We start from the raw sequence: 22,183 nt of genomic DNA on the forward strand, positions 1-22,183 counted from the left end.
AATGTCATTGTTTTTTGGGTTCCGTTTTTACAGCATTCAATGTCTTGGCAAAATGATTCTCCAGCCCAATAGGATTTTGCTGATGCTAAACTTATTTTGTTTTCTTTTATTATTATTTTAGTGGATGAAATTCTTAAAAAAAATAAAATAAATTGGTTTGTTTCCCCATTTTCCTGACACCAACAACATTTATATTTTTCTGTCGATGGATCTGTGAGAGGACGCGATTATTGCATGTCAACCAGTAGTTTTTATCAGTATCATTTTGCGGTACAAATGATGTTTTAGTGGTTTTACATTTTTTGTATGACACTCTGGATCGAGAAAAAGTTAACTGTAGAGTTGAGCAAAAAATGTGCATGTCCTTGTCCAGTGATCACATCATTATTCCATTGCTGCTGGACCAGAGTCACTCCAATTAGTAGGTCCAGCATGATGTCATCGATGTGCCGGGCCGGCTACTTAGAAGGGGCATCGAGCCTGACACAGGTAGGAGGAGGTTTACTGACCTCTGGTCTGGCAGTAACGCACCAGCATCCTGCAAATCTTTTTGCTCTCTTTTCCCTGTGGTGGCGCTGCAGGAAAATGTAACACTTACTGCCGGGGTGCCTCCGATGAGTGATCATTGGGGGCTATACACAAACTAGCCTCTTCAAAGAGGAAGAGATCAGGAACTATACCGCCACCTATTGGAAGTAGCTATACTAAAAGTCAATATCTACCCTTTTAAAGTGCCATGTCTCATGAGTTAGGATAAGAGCATTGCATGGCCAATAAATCTCCCTACATCGATTCACCCCTTATACCTCCCCATCAGAACCCTCTTATTCAGCCAAGCCAGACCTATTACGCAAACCCAGCTTTCTGACACTGGGCACTACATTGTGACCCCAAATCCCTTTGTAATCTTCAGATTTCATGATGGAACACAGTCAAGGCACCCAGTCCCAGAGGCAACAAATCAACCCCAAAGCATCTTTGAACCTCCACCATATTTGACTGTAGGTACTGTGCTCTTTTCTTTGTCAGCCTCATTCTGTTTTCTGTTGACAGTAGAATAATGTGCTTTCCCGAAAAAGCTCTATCTTGGTCTCATCTGTCCACAAGACACTTTCTTAGATGGATTTTGGTTTGCTCACATATATTTTGGCAAACTGCAGTCTAGCTTTTTATGTCTCTATGTCAGCAGTGGGGTCCTCCTGGGTCTTCTGCCATAGCATTTAATTTCATTCACAAGTGGATGGATATTTCATGCTTACTCTGAAGCACCCTTAGCCTGCAGGACAGCTTGAATTTCTTTTTGACTTGATTGGGGCTGCTTATTCACCATCCGGTCTATCCTGCATTGCAACATTTCAATAATTTTTCTCTGACGTCCATGTCCAGGGAGATTAGTTACAGTGCCATGGGTTGTAAACATCTTGATTATGCTGCATGCCGTGGTCAAAGGAACATCAAGATCTGTGGAGATGGACTTGTAACCTTGAGATTGTTGATATTGTTCAACAATTTTGGTTCTCGAGTCCTCAGACTGTTCTCTTTTCCTCTTTCTGTTCTCCATGCTTAGGGCTCCTTTTCACTTGCGAAAAATACGTGCGAGTCTCGCAGGTTAAAACCAAGCTCTGGCGCCGGTACTTGGGAGCGGAGCGTGCAGCTCCATATATTGCTATGCAGCCGCACGCTCCGCTCTGGAGTGCCGGCGCCAGAGCTTGGTTTTAACCTGCGAGACTCGCACGTATTTCTCGCAAGTGAAAAGGAGCCCTAAGTGTGTCACACACAGACACACAATGCAAAGATCGTGTCAACTTCTCCCCTATTTATCTGGTTTCAGGTGTGATTATTATATTTCCCACACCTGTTACTTGCCACAGGTGAGTCTGAACGAGCATCACATGCGTGAAACAAAGTTGTTTACAGACATTTTTGGAATGGTGCCAACAATTTTGTCTGACTCAGTTTTGGAGTTTTGTGTGAAATTATGTCCAATTTGTCTCTCTCTCTCCATTTTTTTGGTGTTGTTCCAATGCACACAAACATGTGTACAACAAAACGTGTAATTGCAGTAATTTTCTGGGAGACATACTTCATTTTTCTTTGCAGTATATGGAAGTATGTCAGAAGTATTATTTACATACTGCAGATTGTTTGAGCGATATATGACGCTTAACGTGGTTTGTATGTACCAATCTTTTCTTGGCACTTAATGGCAGCATTTTGTGGAATGAAGATACTTTGATTGTTATCCCGGGGCTCCATTTTTTTATAAAACCATCCAGACCACAGCACTTACCCAGAAGTGAGATGCACAATCTTTCAGTTCCGAGGGATTAGTGTGCAGCAGCCGGAAAATACTCATTATCAGCTTACCCCTTGATCCGAGGGGGCTCTGATGAGATTATAGTATAAGAACTGTTAAAAGAAACCGCCAAAGCTTAAAGAGGTTAATTTATGTCTAGATGCAAATGAGCTTTTAAATAGGTATTAACGACTTGCGGATGTGGATGCACCAGCCTGGCCTGTGACACAATGTCCCTCTTATGGAGCAGCTGTAACTGCTAGCTTAAAGGGGTTGTCTGCCTGGACTCTCATCATGCGGTATCATGGTGGTAGTATATGGGTATGGTGTGGCAGTATTATTCGAACTTTGCATTGTAGCATTACATAGTAATATAGTAACATAGTTAGTAAGGCCAAAAAAAGACATTTGTCCATCCAGTTCAGCCTATATTCCATCATAATAAATCCCCAGATCTACGTCCTTCTACAGAACCTAATAATTGTATGATACAATATTGTTCTGCTCCAGGAAGACATCCAGGCCTCTCTTGAACCCCTCGACTGAGTTCGCCATCACCACCTCCTCAGGCAAGCAATTCCAGATTCTCACTGCCCTAACAGTAAAGAATCCTCTTCTATGTTGGTGGAAAAACATTCTATCCTCCAGACGCAAAGAATGCCCCCTTGTGACCGCCACCTTCCTTGGTATAAACAGATCATCAGCGAGATATTTGTATTGTCCCCTTATATACTTATACATTTTTATTAGATCGCCCCTCGGTCGTCTTTTTTCTAGACTAAATAATCCTAATTTCGCTAATCTATCTGGGTATTGTAGTTCTCCCATCCCCTTTATTAATTTTGTTGCCCTCCTTTGTACTCTCTCTAGTTCCATTATATCCTTCCTGAGCACCGGTGCCCAAAACTGGACACAGTACTCCATGTGCGGTCTAACTACGGATTTGTACAGAGGCAGTATAATGCTCTCATCATGTGTATCCAGACCTCTCTTAATGCACCCCATGATCCTGTTTGCCTTGGCAGCTGCTGCCTGGCACTGGCTGCTCCAGGTAAGTTTATCATTAACTAGGATCCCCAAGTCCTTCTCCCTGTCAGATTTACCCAGTGGTTTCCCATTCAGTGTGTAATGGTGATATTGATTCCTTCTTCCCATGTGTATAACCTTACATTTATCATTGTTAAACCTCATCTGCCACCTTTCAGCCCAAGTTTCCAACTTATCCAGATCCATCTGTAGCAGAATACTATCTTCTCTTGTATTAACTGCTTTACATAGTTTTGTATCATCTGCAAATATCGATATTTTACTGTGTAAACCTTCTACCAGATGATTAATAAATATGGTGAAGAGAACAGGTCCCAATACCGACCCCTGCGGTACCCCACTGGTCACAGCGACCCAGTTAGAGACTATACCATTTATAACCACCCTCTGCTTTCTATCCCTCTATTGACCCTAGAAATACAAAGCTCAGTGTTGGTAATTTATGGCTACTTTAGTCCTATCCCCGGTCCTGCCTAGGTCCTGCTCAGCTGTCAATCACATTGCAGTCCTGCCCACATTCAGCGGCACAGCACTGGAAATACTGGGGGCAATTTGGTAGCGACCAAGGGCAGAGCTGAAAATAAATGTATAGTACAACTAGTTTCAATCTCATCCTCCATCCAGGAAATCAGAGCTGATGCACACACTAGAGAACACTTAACAGCTTTGCTATTGGTAAAATTGGGACCTTTAAGTCCCGCCCCCAAGGAACCCAATTACACCCAACTGAGTGGAACCAATCCAAGGCATTGAGAGTGGATACGCTGTGCATGTAGGGACCGTGGCGGCATGTGAAAATTCAGTAAATGAGGGTATATGTCACTCCGTAAGTGAAATGGTCCAGACCATGATATATGTAAGGTTATACACATGGGAAGAGGGAATCAATATCACCATTACACACTGAACGGGAAACCACTGGGTAAATCTGACAGGGAGAAGGACTTGGGGATCCTAGTTAATGATAAACTTACCTGGAGCAGCCAGTGCCAGGCAGCAGCTGCCAAGGCAAACAGGATCATGGGGTGCATTAAAAGAGGTCTGGATACACATGATGAGAGCATTATACTGCCTCTGTACAAATCCCTAGTTAGACCGCACATGGAGTACTGTGTCCAGTTTTGGGCACCGGTGCTCAGGAAGGATATAATGGAACTAGAGAGAGTACAAAGGAGGGCAACAAAATTAATAAAGGGGATGGGAGAACTACAATACCCAGATAGATTAGCGAAATTAGGATTATTTAGTCTAGAAAAAAGACGACTGAGGGGCGATCTAATAACCATGTATAAGTATATAAGGGGACAATACAAATATCTCGCTGAGGATCTGTTTATACCAAGGAAGGTGACGGGCACAAGGGGGCATTCTTTGCGTCTGGAGGAGAGAAGGTTTTTCCACCAACATAGAAGAGGATTCTTTACTGTTAGGGCAGTGAGAATCTGGAATTGCTTGCCTGAGGAGGTGGTGATGGCGAACTCAGTCGAGGGGTTCAAGAGAGGCCTGGATGTCTTCCTGGAGCAGAACAATATTGTATCATACAATTATTAGGTTCTGTAGAAGGACGTAGATCTGGGTATTTATTATGATGGAATATAGGCTGAACTGGATGGACAAATGTCTTTTTTCGGCCTTACTAACTATGTTACTATGTTACTATGTAACTCACTCAATAGTATGCACTAGAAATGGTGAAAATTTTAATTCATCCAACCCAAAAAGCATAAAGTACATTAACGTTTCAGCACATATTCCGGGCCTTCTTCAGAATGGTGCTCGGATTGAGTACAATTTATGCCGTGGTAAAGGCGCCTGTTTTCGCTAGCCAGCGCCACCCAGCAGTCGCCTTTGCTATAGCGCTAATTGTACTTATGCATGGTTTCTACAGCACCATTCTGATGAAGACCTGCTCTCAGGGCCAAAACGTTAATGTACTTTATGCTTTTTGGGTTGCCCAAATTAAAATTTTCACCATTTCAAGTGCATACTATTGAGTGCCGCGTCGTTATACATCCTTGTGAAATTATACGTCATATGACTTGCCCACATTTTTTGTTTAACCATTTTTAATATTTTTAAGTAATAAAAAAATAATATCAAAAACTTTCACATATTTTCAGAAAAATTTTATTACCAAAAAAAAAAAAAAAAAATTCAACCTCTTTCTAAACTGAAATGTACATCTATAGACAAGAGGAAACAACTTTTTACACTCATTGGTTAAAGTGCTAACACAAAAATAAAAATAAAATAAAAGGTCTGTAACAGATCAGAAGTTGACACCTTGTAAACAGGTAGGTACAATATAAATCTACACAAACGAGTGCAAATAATAGTACAGCAATCTAGGGGACCATCATACAATGGGTGTGGGGTACAAACGTCTCTCCCATGATGCTCAGCAGGAAGATGCAATGTAGAGACTGGATCATATCAGTCCTTAAATAATGGAGTGCACCAGTTTTGGAGAGACCCTCATTTTCATGATTTAGCAAATTGGACCAGAAAAGCTCTTCTCTTACTCACCGCCATATTTGGGAGGGGAAATGATAGCCTTTAATTTTGTACCTAAATTAATGTTCTGTTATAACAAATCAGAAGATTGCACCATCTTCTAACTTGTTGCTGGGCTTAGTATCGCTATGGAACCGTCTTCTACAACCTCACCTTTGTGGTACAGATTGTCTCTTCCTCACCCGCCTAGTTTTAAGCCTTTATCTCATTATTAGAAAATGAAAAGATGAACTTAACACTAATTTCCCCAAAAATAGTAGTTATGGTGTTCACAAAAAATAATTTGTGATGCTCTATTGGAAAATCGACAATCCATTAATTGAGATGTTTTGGCTGGAGAAGCCACAGAGCTCCCCAGTAAGCTGCCAAAATTGCGCGAAAAAGTTAATTATTTACCAGATGACTGTAAACTTTCCATAGTCGTAAATGACAGCATTTGACCTTCAAGATAATTCTTTAAAACAGAAAAAAAAAAATCTCCCTATGATCTGGAAGAGGTTAAATACTGCAGTAAACCCACATTCATCAGAAGTTAAAAAAAAAACAACAACTGGGATTAAATAAAGCCAAACCCAAATTTTTGTAAAAAAAATAAAATAAAATTGAAAAATTACAAATTCTTTTCACATATCTACAAGATAATTTTCAGAAGTTTGTACCAGAATTTTCTAAACATACCCACACTGATCACATTGACTTCTAGAATCCAGTGCTAACGTTATGTCCAAGAGGTTGTTATGGCTTCTGTTGTTGGTAAAGGTTTCAGGGACTCAAAACATTTAAAAAAAAAAAAACAATTCAAGAGTCCAGTTCTCAATTTACTATCGATTGTCCTTTGGACATGAAGGCCAATGATTGATGATGGAACTGGAGAACTGGACGGGTCACTTAGTGTTGCCTCATCGTTGACTTCATTATTCCTAAAAACTTGACTTCAACACCAAGTAATACCAAAACTGTACTTGACACAAGTTGAAACGACTGCCCGTAACCCTTCCTTAATGAACTAGTGTCTATGTCACATGTTTTTGGGATCTCACTCGAAAGGGTATAAACTGCAAGGCTCGAATTGTGCAGCACTTGCCACAAGCTATTCTGGTCCCAACTGAAGATCTCATGGCCAGAGTCACCACCAAAGCTTGGCCATAAAGAACACCTATATGACATTTGTAGCTGTAAGGACTCGAAATCTGCCCAGACTCCTCAGGGAATCACTGTGTAGAGAATGATAACTCATGTGATGTGACATGTGCCATGGTGGAACCCAATCAGCAGTAAGGACCCTAAACTTTTCGGAAGGTTCTACACTTTCTTAGATTTAATTTTCTTGGAAAACAATTATGAAGAACATTGATTTGCAAGATCAAATAAATAATTTAAGAGTCCAGGTATGAAGGTGGAGAAACAATAATAATTCATCCAACAATGTTATTTGGAGAGACACAAAATGAACCAACATTGAGGACTGTTCTCTTGTTGGAGAACTATTTTTTTGTGAGAACATCTCCGAAAACAAAAGCACCAGGAGATGATTTTTATCATCGTTCATAGCATATATGGAACCTTGCGTGGACATTACAGTAGATTTTGCTACAACAGGTCCTCCAGTTTATGGTCCTGTCAGCTGAAATAGTCTTCGTTCCACCTATCTCAGAAGGTTTCACGTCTGCTTTTCTGTTCGATCAACACATGTAGGTAAGGTAACATGGTGGATTTCACGGAGCAATTGTCACCAAGTCGTTCAAGCACTGGCTCCATCCTCTTCAATGACCCGGTTCATGCTGGTACCATGTGTGATGTGAGAGAGGGGGTTGTTTAAGTCTCGAATACTACCCTGTCTGGACTGTTCATTGAGTCTGTGGGTGCTACTGTGTAGAGAGTGATGATCTGTGAGACGTGACATGCTGCCGTGTGGGAGCCGTTCCTCGATTCCACGGTAGCTACACGGCGTGTACCTAGGAGAAGGACAATACATGGGTCAATTATACTTTCTTTGTGCTCAGACAGTAAGTGCAAGTCTTGGAATCAACATTTTAATAACAATGCTTCATAATGAGTGAGATGGAATAGGAAGACTACTCTAGACTGAGTCTCCAAAAAAAGACAGCTTAAGAAGGAATTTCATGGAAATTGTAATTTGGGGATTTGGAGCCATTGTATGAAAAAGAAATTAGCTCTGACTCATGTAAAAATATATTGGGAAATGAAACAAAACAACACAATATAGAGAGTTACACTAAAAAAAAATTCTCAAAGCAAGGCCCAAACACCACCATTCACAGTAAAGTCTACCTCAACCTACTGTTGGACCAGGCAACCATATATTGTCTATGGGAGTCTCGCGACACTCACAGGAGCAGTTAAGGGTGTGACTTAGTATGGGTGCTCTGCAGACAAAGCAGACTTCTGATACAGAAGTTCACCTCTAGACAGAGATTTGTCTACTCTTAAAGCGTCACATAGACATTAGACCAATGTTGGGTTCGACTGACAGCCTAATTTGTATGGGTGTTCCGGCCAATTGATGGTCGGGGAAGATGTCGCTTGGGCATGCCGGATTTAAAACGCTTCCATCCTTCGGAGATAAGTCACCAGCAGAGATGTTGGCAGCTTTCTCATAGTAAACACAGGATCGCTCCTATGTATGGTAAAGAGGCTGGTGACTGAACGATCTACTGGGCCATCTAATGAGTATGGGGGTCTATAGAACATTAATGACCACCATACAAAATAGATAAAGGTAGTTTTGCCGACAGTTATCTCTCCAGACTTCCCCATACAAGGATCACTCAGCCCAGCGTTCCCGTGTTTTCTATAAGAGATTTGTTGTAGACTCTTGGACAATGGCTCATCTCAAGGGAGAACAAAAGGATCGGCCGCTGGAAATCAACAGGCTGGATCGTTCTCTTCCCCGACATCTGTTCACTACGAGATTCGCTTTTATGTCACTGAGTGGTGTAGCTTTTCTAGGCATTTTGATTGGGTGGGTTCTATCAGTCTTATAGCGCCCTACAGCATCCCTTATGGCCACACATCTCTATGGCTGCCTGGCTACAACATTAAAGGCTTTAATTTATCTCCCTCACCTTCCATCTCTGGAGCGGTGCAGACTTCCATGGTAACTGCTCATTTTGCTGTGCACGCTCCCGGCTTTGCTTCGTTGGTCATCCAATATAGCCAGCTGAGTGGAAGAGGCATGGGTGGATGTGCCCTGAGTAGATGTTCCTCTTGATTTCCGAATGATAGGAGTATTGGGGTCCCGTAAAAGAGATTGAGCAAAATCCGGCTCCTGGAGAACTTGCCGACTTTCATGGACACCTCTGCTAAGAGAATGCATAGAGAAAAAATGTTAGAACACCACTTATTGTGGCCTCTTTTGGCAAGGAAAAGCTTGACTGGCCAAGTCCAAACTATGGTTCGGGCGATGGTTTAGCCAGCAGCCATCTTTTCCAAACACTTCTATGTTCTTTTCAAGAGAGCTTTCACAAGACATGTCTGGAGGTGGGTAATCTCCGGGAGGCAATACAGTCAGCTGTCCGAAATTGGACATGCTAGATCGATATTTCCACCAAGACAATAAATTGTCCATGGCTTCCATACAAATCAGTCTGTTGGACGAACCCATCGATATTGGTGGATTCATGCAAAATTTGTCTAATGTGAGTGGGGGGGAAGCATTGATACTCACTCTTTTTTCCTTCGCCCATGGAAGAAGCTTGCCCATTCAAAGCAGGTCTTTTTGCTTCCCACCCAAAAGACAGATGGGATGCCCACCACCAGTGCCATCAGATACTTTATCAGGAAGAGAATAAGGTCTGGGCGGCTCGTCTTGGTTACCTGCAAAAGGAAAATAGACAATATATTCAGCACTAGGTCTGCTATCAATTAACAAGTCATCATGATAAAACCAAGGAAAGACTGAGCGCCACTGGTATGGTTCTTGCTCTAGCTCCCATAGACTTCAATGCAGAAATATCTGCAAGTTGGCAGTAACCTGCCCCATCATCTTCTGATTGTGGCCCTACATTATTCACAGCCTTGCAAATCTTGAGCTGTTGACCTTGACCAAAAAACCACTGAATGCACAAGAGCGAATTGGGGGAAATGGGCAGACGGAAAAGTACATGTGCTGGACTTCTGATCAGCAGGGACAGGACAACTTTTGCAAGGCTGCGTAGAAAACGTCATCCACATCAAAGGAACAGGGTGCCATTATTAGGCTCACAGTCTGGGACACTGTCCCAAGCAAAAGTCTTATATAAGGGTTGCCGGCTGCAAAGGTGCAATAGACAGGTTGTTAAAAAGAAAGTCCAAGAAACGAGAGGACACCAGTATTTATATGGAATCATCATCAACTGTCCCTTTTATAACCAGTAAACTCTCTGATTATCTCTCCGATTAAGCAAAACTCTACTTTTGTCATAAATGCATCACCTGCTAGTGAGTAACTAGAGATAGGTGGACCCCTGGATCTTTGTGTCCGGCGGGTTTGGGTACCAGAACAGTACCCGGATCAGAACCCAAACCAGGACCCCATTCACTTAAATGGGAGGCCCAAAAATCCAGTGTTTGCTACGCTGTCATGTGCATGACAGCATGGCAAACACTGCCTCTGATGGTTGGTAAAATCGTTACCGCAGGTAATTTAACAGCCCGCAGATGCGATCAGATGTAAAAAGTTTACGTCCGGTCACTAGTGTCGGCTGATGGGACTACTACTTCAATCAGCCTACACCTGCTACCGCTAATAACAGGGACAGCCAGAGCGGCTGATGGGAGTATTCATCAGCCGGCACCTCCGGTCTAAATAATTAGGGGTGAAAAAACGGCGTAGGGTCCTGCCATTTTTGACAAACAGCCAAGCTAAAGCAGACAGCTGGGGGTTGGTATTCTCAGGCTGGTACAGGGCCATGGATATTGACCCCCCTAAAAATAGCAGCCCGCAGCCACCCAGAAAAGGCACATCTATTAGATGTGACAATTCTGGCTCTTTGCCCGTCTCTTCTCACCTGCCTTGTAGCGGTGGCAAGTGGGATTCATACTTTTGGGGTTCATGTCACCTTTGTATTGTCTTGTGACATCAAGCCCACAACTTTTTCTTACGGTGCTAGAGGTGATCTCACTGAGGTCTCGGCAGGTCAACCCAGCTGGGAACGCAGCCTCACTGACTGGCAGTAACGTCAATGATGTCACCGCTGCTCACTGATGCTGCGCTCAGAGCAGCTCATTCATCAGTGGTTCTCCCCAGACATGGATTACAGCTTGGGACAGAATGATGGACAGATGAGGGATATGATTGTTTTTTATTTTTCTTTTATTATTACAAGAGACGAGGGATTCAGTGGAATGGGCATTATACTCACCTAACTGTGTTTGTTATTCCTAAATAAAAATAAAAAAAGTTAAAGTGTGTTTTGTTTTATTTCTAATAAAATACTTTATTCTGGCTGTGTTTATTTGCCATATAAACATAGGATTAGTAATGGATAGGTGTCTCATTGATGCCTCTCCATTACCAAGCCGTGAGCTTGATGTCACCTGACAATACAAAGGCGACATTAACCCCACAAATTTTACCCTACTTGCCACCGCTACAGGGCAAGTGGGAACAGCCAGGCAAAGCGCAAGAATTGGTGCATCTAATAGATGCGCCTTTTCTGGGTGGCTGCGGGCTGCTATTTTAAGGCTGGGAGAGGGGGCAATATCATGAGAATAGAAGTCCACAGCTGTCAGCTTTAACTTGGCTAGCTGTCAAAAATGGAGGGACACCACTTTTTTTTCTAATTATTTATTTTTTATAATTTAATTATTTTGTAATGTCTGTTTTGACATGCCCATAGGGGCATATTTGTACACTTGCAATGTAACTGTGGACACATTTGCTATATATATATATATATATATATATATATATATACAGTGGGGCAAAAAAGTATTTAGTCAGTCAGCAATAGTGCAAGTTCCACCACTTAAAAAGATGAGAGGCGTCTGTAATTTACATCATAGGTAGACCTCAACTATGGGAGACAAACTGAGAATAACAAATCCAGAAAATCACATTGTCTGTTTTTTTAACATTTTATTTGCATAATATGGTGGAAAATAAGTATTTGGTCAGAAACAAACAAGATTTCTGGCTCTCACAGACCTGTAACTTCTTCTTTAAGAGTCTCCTCTTTCCTCCACTCATTACCTGTAGTAATGGCACCTGTTTAAACTTGTTATCAGTATAAAAAGACACCTGTGCACACCCTCAAACAGTCTGACTCCAAACTCCACTATGGTGAAGACCAAAGAGCTGTCAAAGGACACCAGAAACAAAATTGTAGCCCTGCACCAGGCTGGGAAGACTGAATCTGCAATAGCCAACCAGCTTGGAGTGAAGAAATCAACAGAGGGAGCAATAATTAGAAAATGGAAGACATACAATACCACTGATAATCTCCCTCGATCTGGGGCTCCACACAAAATCCCACCCCGTGGGGTCAGAATGATCACAAGAACGGTGAGCAAAAATCCCAGAACCACGCGGGGGGACCTAGTGAATGAACTGCAGAGAGCTGGGACCAATGTAACAAGGCCTACCATAAGTAACACACTACGCCACCATGGACTCAGATCCTGCAGTGCCAGACGTGTCCCACTGCTTAAGCCAGTACATGTCCGGGCCCGTCTGAAGTTTGCTAGAGAGCATTTGGATGATCCAGAGGAGTTTTGGGAGAATGTCCTATGGTCTGATGAAACCAAACTGGATCTGTTTGGTAGAAACACAACTTGTCGTGTTTGGAGGAAAAAGAATACTGAGTTGCATCCATCAAGCACCATACCTACTGTAAAGCATGGTGGTGGAAACATCATGCTTTGGGGCTGTTTCTCTGCAAAGGGGCCAGGACGACTGATCCGGGTACATGAAAGAATGAATGGGGCCATGTATCGTGAGATTTTGAGTGCAAACCTCCTTTCATCAGCAAGGGCATTGAAGATGAAACGTGGCTGGGTCTTTCAACATGACAATGATCCAAAGCACACCGCCAGGGCAACGAAGGAGTGGCTTCGTAAGAAGCATTTCAAGGTCCTGGATGGGCCTAGCTAGTCTCCAGATCTCAACCCTATAGAAAACCTTTGGAGGGAGTTGAAAGTCCGTGTTGCCAAGCGAAAAGCCAAAAACATCACTGCTCTAGAGGAGATCTGCATGGAGGAATGGGCCAACATACCAACAACAGTGTGTAGAAAACGTTTGACCTCTGTCATTGCCAACAAAGGATATATTACAAAGTATTGAGATGAAATTTTGTTTCTGACCAAATACTTATTTTCCACCATAATATGCAAATAAAATGTTAAAAAAACAGACAATGTGATTTTCTGGATTTTTTTTCTCAGTTTGTCTCCCATAGTTGAGGTCTACCTATGATGTAAATTACAGACGCCTCTCATCTTTTTAAGTGGTGGAACTTGTACTATTGCTGACTGACTAAATACTTTTTTGCCCCACTGTATATATATATATATATATACACTATAGTTATATTCTTGTACGTAGGGGACAGTATTATTGTAGTTATATTCTTGTACATAGGGGACAGTATTATAGTAGTTATATTCTTGTACATAGGGGCAGTATTATAGTAGTTATATTCTTGTACATAGGAGCAGTATTATAGTAGTTATATTCTTGTACATAGGAGCAGTATTATAGTAGTTATATTCTTGTACATAGGAGCAGTATTATAGTAGTTATATTCTTGTATATAGTGGCAGTATTATAGTAGTTATATTCTTGTATATAGTGGCAGTATTATAGTAGTTATATTCTTGTACATAGGGGCAGTATTATAGTAGTTATATTCTTGTACATAGGGGCAGTATTATAGTAGTTATATTCTTGTACATGGGGGCAGTATTATAGTAGTTATATTCTTGTATATAGTGGCAGTATTACAGTAGTTATATTCTTGTACATAGGAGCAGTATTATAGTAGTTATATTCTTGTACATAGGAGCAGTATTATAGTAGTTATATTCTTGTACATAGGAGCTGTATTATAGTAGTTATATTCTTGTATATAGTGGCAGTATTATAGTAGTTATATTCTTGTATATAGTGGCAGTATTATAGTAGTTATATTCTTGTACATAGGGGCAGTATTATAGTAGTTATATTCTTGTACATGGGGGCAGTATTCTAGTAGTTATATTCTTGTATATAGTGGCAGTATTATAGTAGTTATATTCTTGTATATAGTGGCAGTATTATAGTAGTTATATTCTTGTACATAGGGGCAGTATTATACTAGTTATATTCTTGTACATAGGGGCAGTATTATAGTATAGTTATATTCTTGTACATAGGGACAGTATTATAGTAGTTATATTCTTGTACATAGGAGCAGTATTATAGTAGTTATATTCTTGTACATAGGAGCAGTATTATAGTAGTTATATTCTTGTACATAGTGGGCAGTATTATAGTAGTTATACTCTTGTACATAGGAGCAGTATTATAGTAGTTATATTCTTGTACATAGGGGCAGTATTATAGTAGTTATAGTCTTGTACATAGGAGCAGTATTATAGTATTTATATTATTGTACATAGGGGGCAGTATTATAGTAGTTATATTCTCATACATAGAATCAGTATTATAGTAGTTATATTCTTGTACATAGGGGCAGCATTATAGTAGTTATATTCTTGTACATAGGAGCAGTATTATAGTAGTTATATTCTTGTACATAGGGGACAGTATTATAGTAGTTATATACTTGTACATAGGAGTAGTATTATAGTAGTTATATTCTTGTACATAGGGACAGTATTATAGTAGTTATATTCTTGTACATAGGGACAGTATTATAGTAGTTATATTCTTGTACATAGGAGCAGTATTATAGTAGTTATACTCTTGTACATAGGAGCAGTATTATAGAAGTTATATTCTTGTACATAGGGGCAGTATTATAGTAGTTATATTCTCGTACATAGGGGCAGCATTATAGTAGTTATATTCTCGTACATAGGAGCAGTATTATAGTAGCTATATTCTTGTACATAGGGGCAGTATTATAGTAGTTATATTCTTGTACATAGGGGCAGTATGATAGTAGTTATATTCTTGTACATAGGGACAGTATTATAGCAGTTATATTCTTGTACATAGGGGCAGTATTATAGTAGTTATATTCTTGTACATAGGGACAGTATTATAGTAGTTATATTCTTGTACATAGGGGCAGTATTATAGTAGTTATATTCTTGACATAGGAGCAGTATTATAGTAGTTATATTCTTGTACATAGGAGCAGTATCATAGTAGCTAGATTTTTTATTAATATCGGGCAGCATTATAGTAGTTCTATGTTTGGATACATAAGGAGCAGTTTAGAGGGCATGTTAGTTTTGTTTTTTTTAAGGTCACTGCCGCTTTAAATTTCAACTGCGCTGAACGATTTCTGAGACACAAACAAGACATCATGTCAGATACTCTGTATCAGGCGGATTATGGGCACTGCCACCCTCTTTACCAAGACAATGTATTGTGCACTTCCTGGCAGAGGAGGATAAGATTGTAAACAGGCATTTGCTAATTAGCCGAGCTGCAGAAATCTTTGCACGCTAAGCCTTTGTACGGCAGTAAGAATAGCGCTCGCACTAGTGATGCCAGCGGTGGACTTACAATGACAATGTGCAATATGAGCCGGCTGCTTTCCACTCTCACTGCCAGGATCTGGGACTCGCACATATTGAGGATAATCGCACCTCCACCCCAGGTATCAGTTTCTCGTTTCTCTCCATTCTGGACCGCGGGTGATGAGCTTCTTCTCTGGGATAGATACAGGTTCCATTGAATACAGTGGGGAAAATAAGTATTTGATACGCTGCCGATTTTGCTAATTTTCCGCCTACAAAGAATGGAGAGGTCTGTAATTTTTATCAAAGGTACACTTCACCTGTGAGAGACAATCTTAAAAAATATCCAGAAAATCACATTGTATGATTTTTATATAAATAATGTGCATTTTATTGCATCAAATAAAGTATTTGATGCAATAGAAAATAGAGTCAGAATTCTTGAAGGTTGGTCGGTGATCAAATACTTATTTCATGCAATAAAATGCAAATTATTTATGTAATAATCATACAATGTGATTTTCTGGATTTCATTTTTACTTTCTGTCTCTCACAGGTGAAGTGCACCTACGATAAAAATTACACCTCTCCATTCTTTGTAGGTGGGAAAACTTGCACAATTGTCAAGTGTATGAAATACTTATTCTCCAAACTGTCCCGATGGAGTAATCCCTTTAACCCTTGACTTATTACACAGGCACTGCGCAAGGGTTCTCGGGGGCCGGCACTGGGAGCAGCGGCTCTACAATTTACATATTCGTGCCACATTACGACTAGACTGTGTATGTAGGATATCTGGGCGGATATCCCAAAAATGAGGTCCTAAGGTCTACTGTGATATGTAAATTGGAGCAATAGTCGTATGCGCGACAAGTCCTAGAAACCGTCACTATAGCGGGGGTGACACATGCCCACTACTGCACCATTTCAACAGGCGTCATTGGAACCCCCGTTCCCGGGATTAGTGGAGGTCTCAGCAGCTTTTATGGGAAATTTTAATGAATATTATTGGTCAGATTATTTTCAGCTGAAAGATGATTGGTCACAACTAATCAAGGCCGGCCCACGAGGTTCTGACATCTGTCAAGATGTTCCTGGCGCTGACACCAGCCCCGATAATGGCAGATGCTATAAATCTGTATTGTTACATGACTTCGCCCATTCATTTTTATGGCAGCGCTTGCTTTTATACTGAATGACAAAGCATCAGCTTGGTTTATTAATGGAAGTGGCCGTTACTCCACTGAACATCTGGTCACGGCAGCCAATAATTGCTCGCTGCCATTAGGTAGCTGGACTGCGGCTTTGCCTATAAGTCTCCATGCAGCAGCTGCGTACCTGCAGGGAGGGGGCGAGAGACCATTATACCGTATGACCACGACATTAATGATTATATTGACATCTGTTCCTTTAATTCAGTTGTGGCGCAGGATAGGGAAGAGTTACTGTGGGAATGCAGAGAATCTCATCTGCGTGATGATCATTAATTATTCAGGATACTTCCTTGAAGAAAAACTCAACCAAAAAAAATCCAAATTATCCTATTCACAGGGGTGCACGAAGTTATGCAATGGTTATAGTTGTCCTTGTCTAAAAAGGTTTAAGAAAATATATATTTTTGGTAATATTTATGAAGCATTGAATCAAGGCATTTGAGTCAGATTTTGTTGGTATCAAAAAGTTTAAAAAAATTTGGCCACAAAAATGTGCGACGTTTTGAGAGATTTAGACAATTTTGGGGAAATAGTTCAAAATTGCGCTCGTCTAGAGATCAGGGGCGAGCGGTCAGAAGTCCTGGATCTACATTTTGTGCCTCCAAGAATTCTGTGCCCCATGGGTAGATTTTCCCATACATAGATGACGGCAGCATTTTTTTTCACAACTCCAAAAATTCCCAATTAAATGTCACCGGCTTAACCCAGCAGGAAGTGCGGCGGCGTCTAAAAATCACTAAAATTGACAAATCTCCGGGCCCGGATGGGATACACCCCCGAGTACTGCAGGAATTAAGTACAGTCATTGATAGACCATTATTTTTAATCTTTAACGACTCCATAATAACAGGGTCTGTATCACAGGACTGGCGTATAGCAAATGTGGTGCCAATATTCAAAAAGGAGACAAAAACTGAACTCGGTAATTATCGGCCAGTAAGCTTAACCTCTACTGTGGGTAAAATCCTGGAGGGCATTCTAAGGGATGCTATGCTGGAGTATCTGAAGACGAATAACCTCATGACCCAGTATCAGCACGGGTTTACTAGGGACCGTTCATGTCAGACTAATCTGATCAGTTTCTATGAAGAGGTAAGTTCCGGATTGGACCAAGGGAACCCAGTGGATGTAGTGTATATGGACTTTTCAAAAGCTTTGGATACGGTGCCACACAAAAGGTTGATACATAAAATGAGAATAATGGGGATAGGGGAAAATATGTGTAAGTGGGTTGAGAGCTGGCTCAGGGATAGGAAACAAAGGGTGGTTATTAATGGAGCACACTCGGACTGGGTAGCGGTTAGCAGTGGGGTACCACAGGGGTCAGTATTGGGCCCTCTTCTTTTTAACATATTTATTAATGACCTTATAGGGGGCATACAGAGTAGAAGTTCAATATTTGCAGATGACACTAAACTCTGCAGGGTAATCAATACAGAGGAGGACAATTTTATATTACAGGATGATTTATGTAAACTAGAAGCTTGGGCTGATAAATGGCAAATGAGCTTTAATGGGGATAAATGTAAGGTCATGCACTTGGGTAGAAGTAATAAGATGTATAATTATGTGCTTAATTCTAAAACACTGGGCAAAACCGTCAATGAAAAAGACCTGGGTGTATGGGTGGATGACAAACTCATATTCAGGGGCCAGTGTCAGGCAGCTGCTACAAAGGCAAATAAAATAATGGGATGCATTAAAAGAGGCATAGATGCTCATGAGGAGAACATAATTTTACCTCTATACAAGTCACTAGTTCGACCACACTTAGAATACTGTGCACAGTTCTGGTCTCCGGTGTATAAGAAAGACATAGCTGAACTGGAGCGGGTGCAGAGAAGAGCGACCAAGGTTATTAGAGGACTGGGGGGTCTGCAATACCAAGATAGGTTATTACACTTGGGGCTATTTAGTTTGGAAAAACGAAGACTAAGGGGTGATCTCATTTTAATGTATAAATATATGAGGGGACAGTACAAAGACCTTTCTGATGATCTTTTTAATCATAGACCTGAGACAGGGACAAGGGGGCATCCTCTGCGTTTGGAGGAAAAAAGGTTTAAGCATAATAACAGACGTGGATTCTTTACTGTAAGAGCAGTGAGACTATGGAACTCTCTTCCGTATGATGTTGTAATGAGTGATTCATTACCTAAATTTAAGAGGGGACTGGATACCTTTCTGGAAAAGTATAATGTTACAGGGTATATACACTAGATTCCTTGATAGGGCGTTGATCCAGGGAACTAGTCTGATTGCCGGATGTGGAGTCGGGAAGGAATTTTTTTCCCCAATGTGGAGCTTACTCTTTGCCACATGGGTTTTTTTGCCTTCCTCTGGATCAACATGTTAGGGCATGTTAGGTTAGGCTATGGGTTGAACTAGATGGACTTATAGTCTTCCTTCAACCTTAATAACTATGTTACTATGAATCTAAGACCTAACAAATCAACAACCAAATGGGCCCAGATAATACAGAGCAATTCCCCAGAATTATCAACCAGTCAGCCTATAAAAAAAAAGGAGAGTGCTTTAAAATAATCAAATATTTTTATTAAACGCAAAACATAATACAAATCTAAAAATACGAAGGATGTGCAAGGAAGCATCACATGGCTAGATCATCATAATGCGAAACTTCCCCCCCAATGCACTTCAGAAGAAGCTGATAGATTTTATATTTTGATATAATTTAATCACACATGTGCGGTCTAAACTAATGGAATAAATAGAAATGTATACAGAGAGTTTGTCTTTTGTTCCCACCAACAGGTGGTGATGGATGCTTCTTTTTAGTTTGATATAGTAATAAAAACAGAAAAAACATTCTCATTTTTATGCACCTGATACTTTACTGGAGCATTTGATTAATTCTATATTTTATCAGCTTCTAACATTGATTGAGATCAGTTTTCTGACAATTTTGGATGCTGGAGTAAAAAACTTGCAAGTGAACCTAGGTTGTCATCATCCCACCGTCTCCCTACAAGGTTTATACATGATGGAGCCATGTGAGGCTTCCTTGCACATCACCGCCAAACTTTTCTGTTTGTATCATGTTTTGCTTTAATAAAAATATTTGATTGATTTTCAAACAGTCTCCGTTTTTTAATAGAATGACTTGTTGACCTAAAAAATCAGTTTAAAAAATCTGCAATGGCGTGAAAAAATAGGAAACGGGAAAACATTTTGTGGTTCTCAGTAGTGATGAGCGAACGTGGTCGGACAAGGTGTTATCTCAGCATGCTCGGGTCCTAATAGGGCATCTTGACATGCTCGAATAATATGTTCTAGCCCCTGCGGCTGCACGTCTCGCAGCTGTTAGACAGCCTAACAGCTGATCCCTGCATGCGTTGCATTTGTCGAACAGCCGATCCCTACATGCATTGCGTCTGTCGAACAGCCGATCCCTGCATGTGTTGTGTTTGTCGAACAGCCGATCCCTGCATGTGTTGCGTCTGTCGAACAGCCGATCCCTGCATGTGCTGCGTCTGTCAAACAGCCAATCCCTGCATGTGCTGCATCTGTCAAACAGCAGATCCCTGCATGTGTTGCGTTTGTCGAGCAGCCGATCCCTGCATGTGCTGCATCTGTCAAACAGCCGATCCCTGCATGTGCTGCATCTGTCAAACAGCCGATCCCTGTATGTGCTGCGCCTGTCGAACAGCCGATCCCTGCATGTGCTGCATCTGTCAAACAGCCGATCCCTGCATGTGCTGCGCCTGTCGAACAGCCGATCCCTGCATGTGCTGCGCCTGTCGAACAGCCGATCCCTGCATGTGCTGCGTCTGTCGAACAGCCGATCCCTGCATGTGCTGCGTCTGTCAAACAGCCGATCCCTGCATGTGCTGCGTCTGTTGAATAGCCGATCCCTGCATGTATTGTGTTTGTCGAACAGCCGATCCCTGCATGTGCTGCATCTGTCAAACAGCCGATCCCTGCATGTGCTGCGTCTGTCGAACAGCCGATCCCTGCATCTGCTACGTCTGTCGAACAGCCGATCCCTGCATGTGCTGCATCTGTCAAACAGCCGATCCCTGCATGTGCTGCATCTGTCAAACAGCCGATCCCTGCATGTGCTGCGTCTGTCGAATAGCCGATCCCTGCATGTGTTGTGTTTGTCGAACAGCCGATCCCTGCATGTGTTGCGTGTTATGACCTGGTGGTTAGGACAACAATGGACCTGGTGGTTAAGAGCACACGGAAAAAACCTGAGGCTATGTTCACACGTTCCTGATTTCTTTCCTTTTTTTTCAGGAATAAAAACCGCAGCTCTTGGCAGAAAATGCAGGTCCTTTTTTGGTACTTTTTGGTGCGTTTTTGATGCGTTTTTTGATGCGTTTTTTGATGCAGTTTTCTATGCAGAGTCTGTGTGTTTTCTAGGAAGTTTTTTAGGGTTAAAATGGCTGAAAATACCCTACCCCTAACCCTAACCCTACCCCTAACCCTACCCCTACCCCTAACCCTACCCCTAACCCTATTCTAACCTTAGTGGAAAAAAAAAAATTCTTTATTTTTTTATTGTCCCTACCTATGGGGGTGACAAAGGGGGGGGGGTCATTTACTATTTTTTTTTATTTTGATCACTGAAATAGGTTATATCTCAGTGATCAAAATGCACTTTGGAACGAATCTGCCGGCCGGCAGATTCGGCGGGCGCACTGCGCATGCGCCCGCCATTTTGCAAGATGGCGGCGCTCAGGGAGAAGACGGCCGGACGGACACCGGGAGGCCGGGTAAGTATAAGGGGGGGAGATGAGGGCACGGGGGGGGCGTCGGAGCACGGGGGGGTGGCATCGGAGCATGGGGGGGTGGGTTTGGGGCACGGGGGGGTAGCCACACTGCAGCGGTTCTGCACCACAAACCGCAGAAAACCCGCAGATATTTTTTTCATCTGCAGGTTTTACTGCGGGTTTGACCTCACAATGGAGGTCTATGGGTGCAGAACCGCTGCAGTTCCGCAAAAAGAAGTGACATGGTACTTCTTTTTTACCGCGGCTATTCATCGCGGCTTTTTCCGCGATTTTCCGCAATGTGGGCACAGCAGTTCCTGTTTTCCATAGGGTACATTGTAATGTACCCTGCATGGAAAACAGCTGCGGACCCGCAGTGGGAAAATCGCGGCGATTCCGCATTAAAAAAAGGATGGTGTGAACATGGCCTGATAGTGACAAAAATACAGGACAAGCTCTGGGAAGTGGAAACTCTGCTGACCGCAATCCCTAATCCTATCGCACACACTAGAAATAGCCGTGGATTGCTCCTAACGCTCCCTATGCAACTCGACACAGCCTAAGAACTAGCTAGCCCTAAAGGAGGAAAACAAAGCCTACCTTGCCTCAGAGAAAATTCCCCAAAGGAAAAGGCAGCGGTCAACACAAAAACCTACAAAAAACCACGCCGAGGGTGCAAAGACCTCCGCACCGACTCACGGGGCGAAGGCGCCCCCTCGGCGTCCCAGAGCTTCCAGCAAGCAGGA

The 22,183-nt window shown here is 41.8% G+C and overlaps 1 protein-coding gene across 2 annotated transcripts in view; it reads right to left on the reverse strand.

The window, feature by feature from the left end:
* Window positions 1-5,454: 5,454 nt before the first annotated feature.
* The window catches only part of FZD3 (frizzled class receptor 3), a 75,990-nt gene continuing 59,261 nt past the window's right edge, over window positions 5,455-22,183 (reverse strand). The window contains exons 5-7 of one of the 2 annotated variants that reach the window (XM_069728395.1): window positions 9,546-9,694; window positions 8,944-9,177; window positions 5,455-7,812 (exon numbers count right to left, since the gene is read on the reverse strand). In XM_069728395.1, coding sequence (XP_069584496.1) covers window positions 7,599-7,812; window positions 8,944-9,177; window positions 9,546-9,694 — 597 coding nt within the window. In that variant the 3' untranslated portion in view covers window positions 5,455-7,598. Of the gene's footprint in view, window positions 7,813-8,943; window positions 9,181-9,545; window positions 9,695-22,183 lie in introns of both variants that reach the window. The other variant, XM_069728394.1, reaches the window with a different exon arrangement.

The sequence above is a fragment of the Ranitomeya imitator genome, chromosome 5 (genome assembly GCF_032444005.1).
Source record: "Ranitomeya imitator isolate aRanImi1 chromosome 5, aRanImi1.pri, whole genome shotgun sequence".
Classification (NCBI taxonomy): Eukaryota; Metazoa; Chordata; class Amphibia; order Anura; family Dendrobatidae; genus Ranitomeya; species Ranitomeya imitator.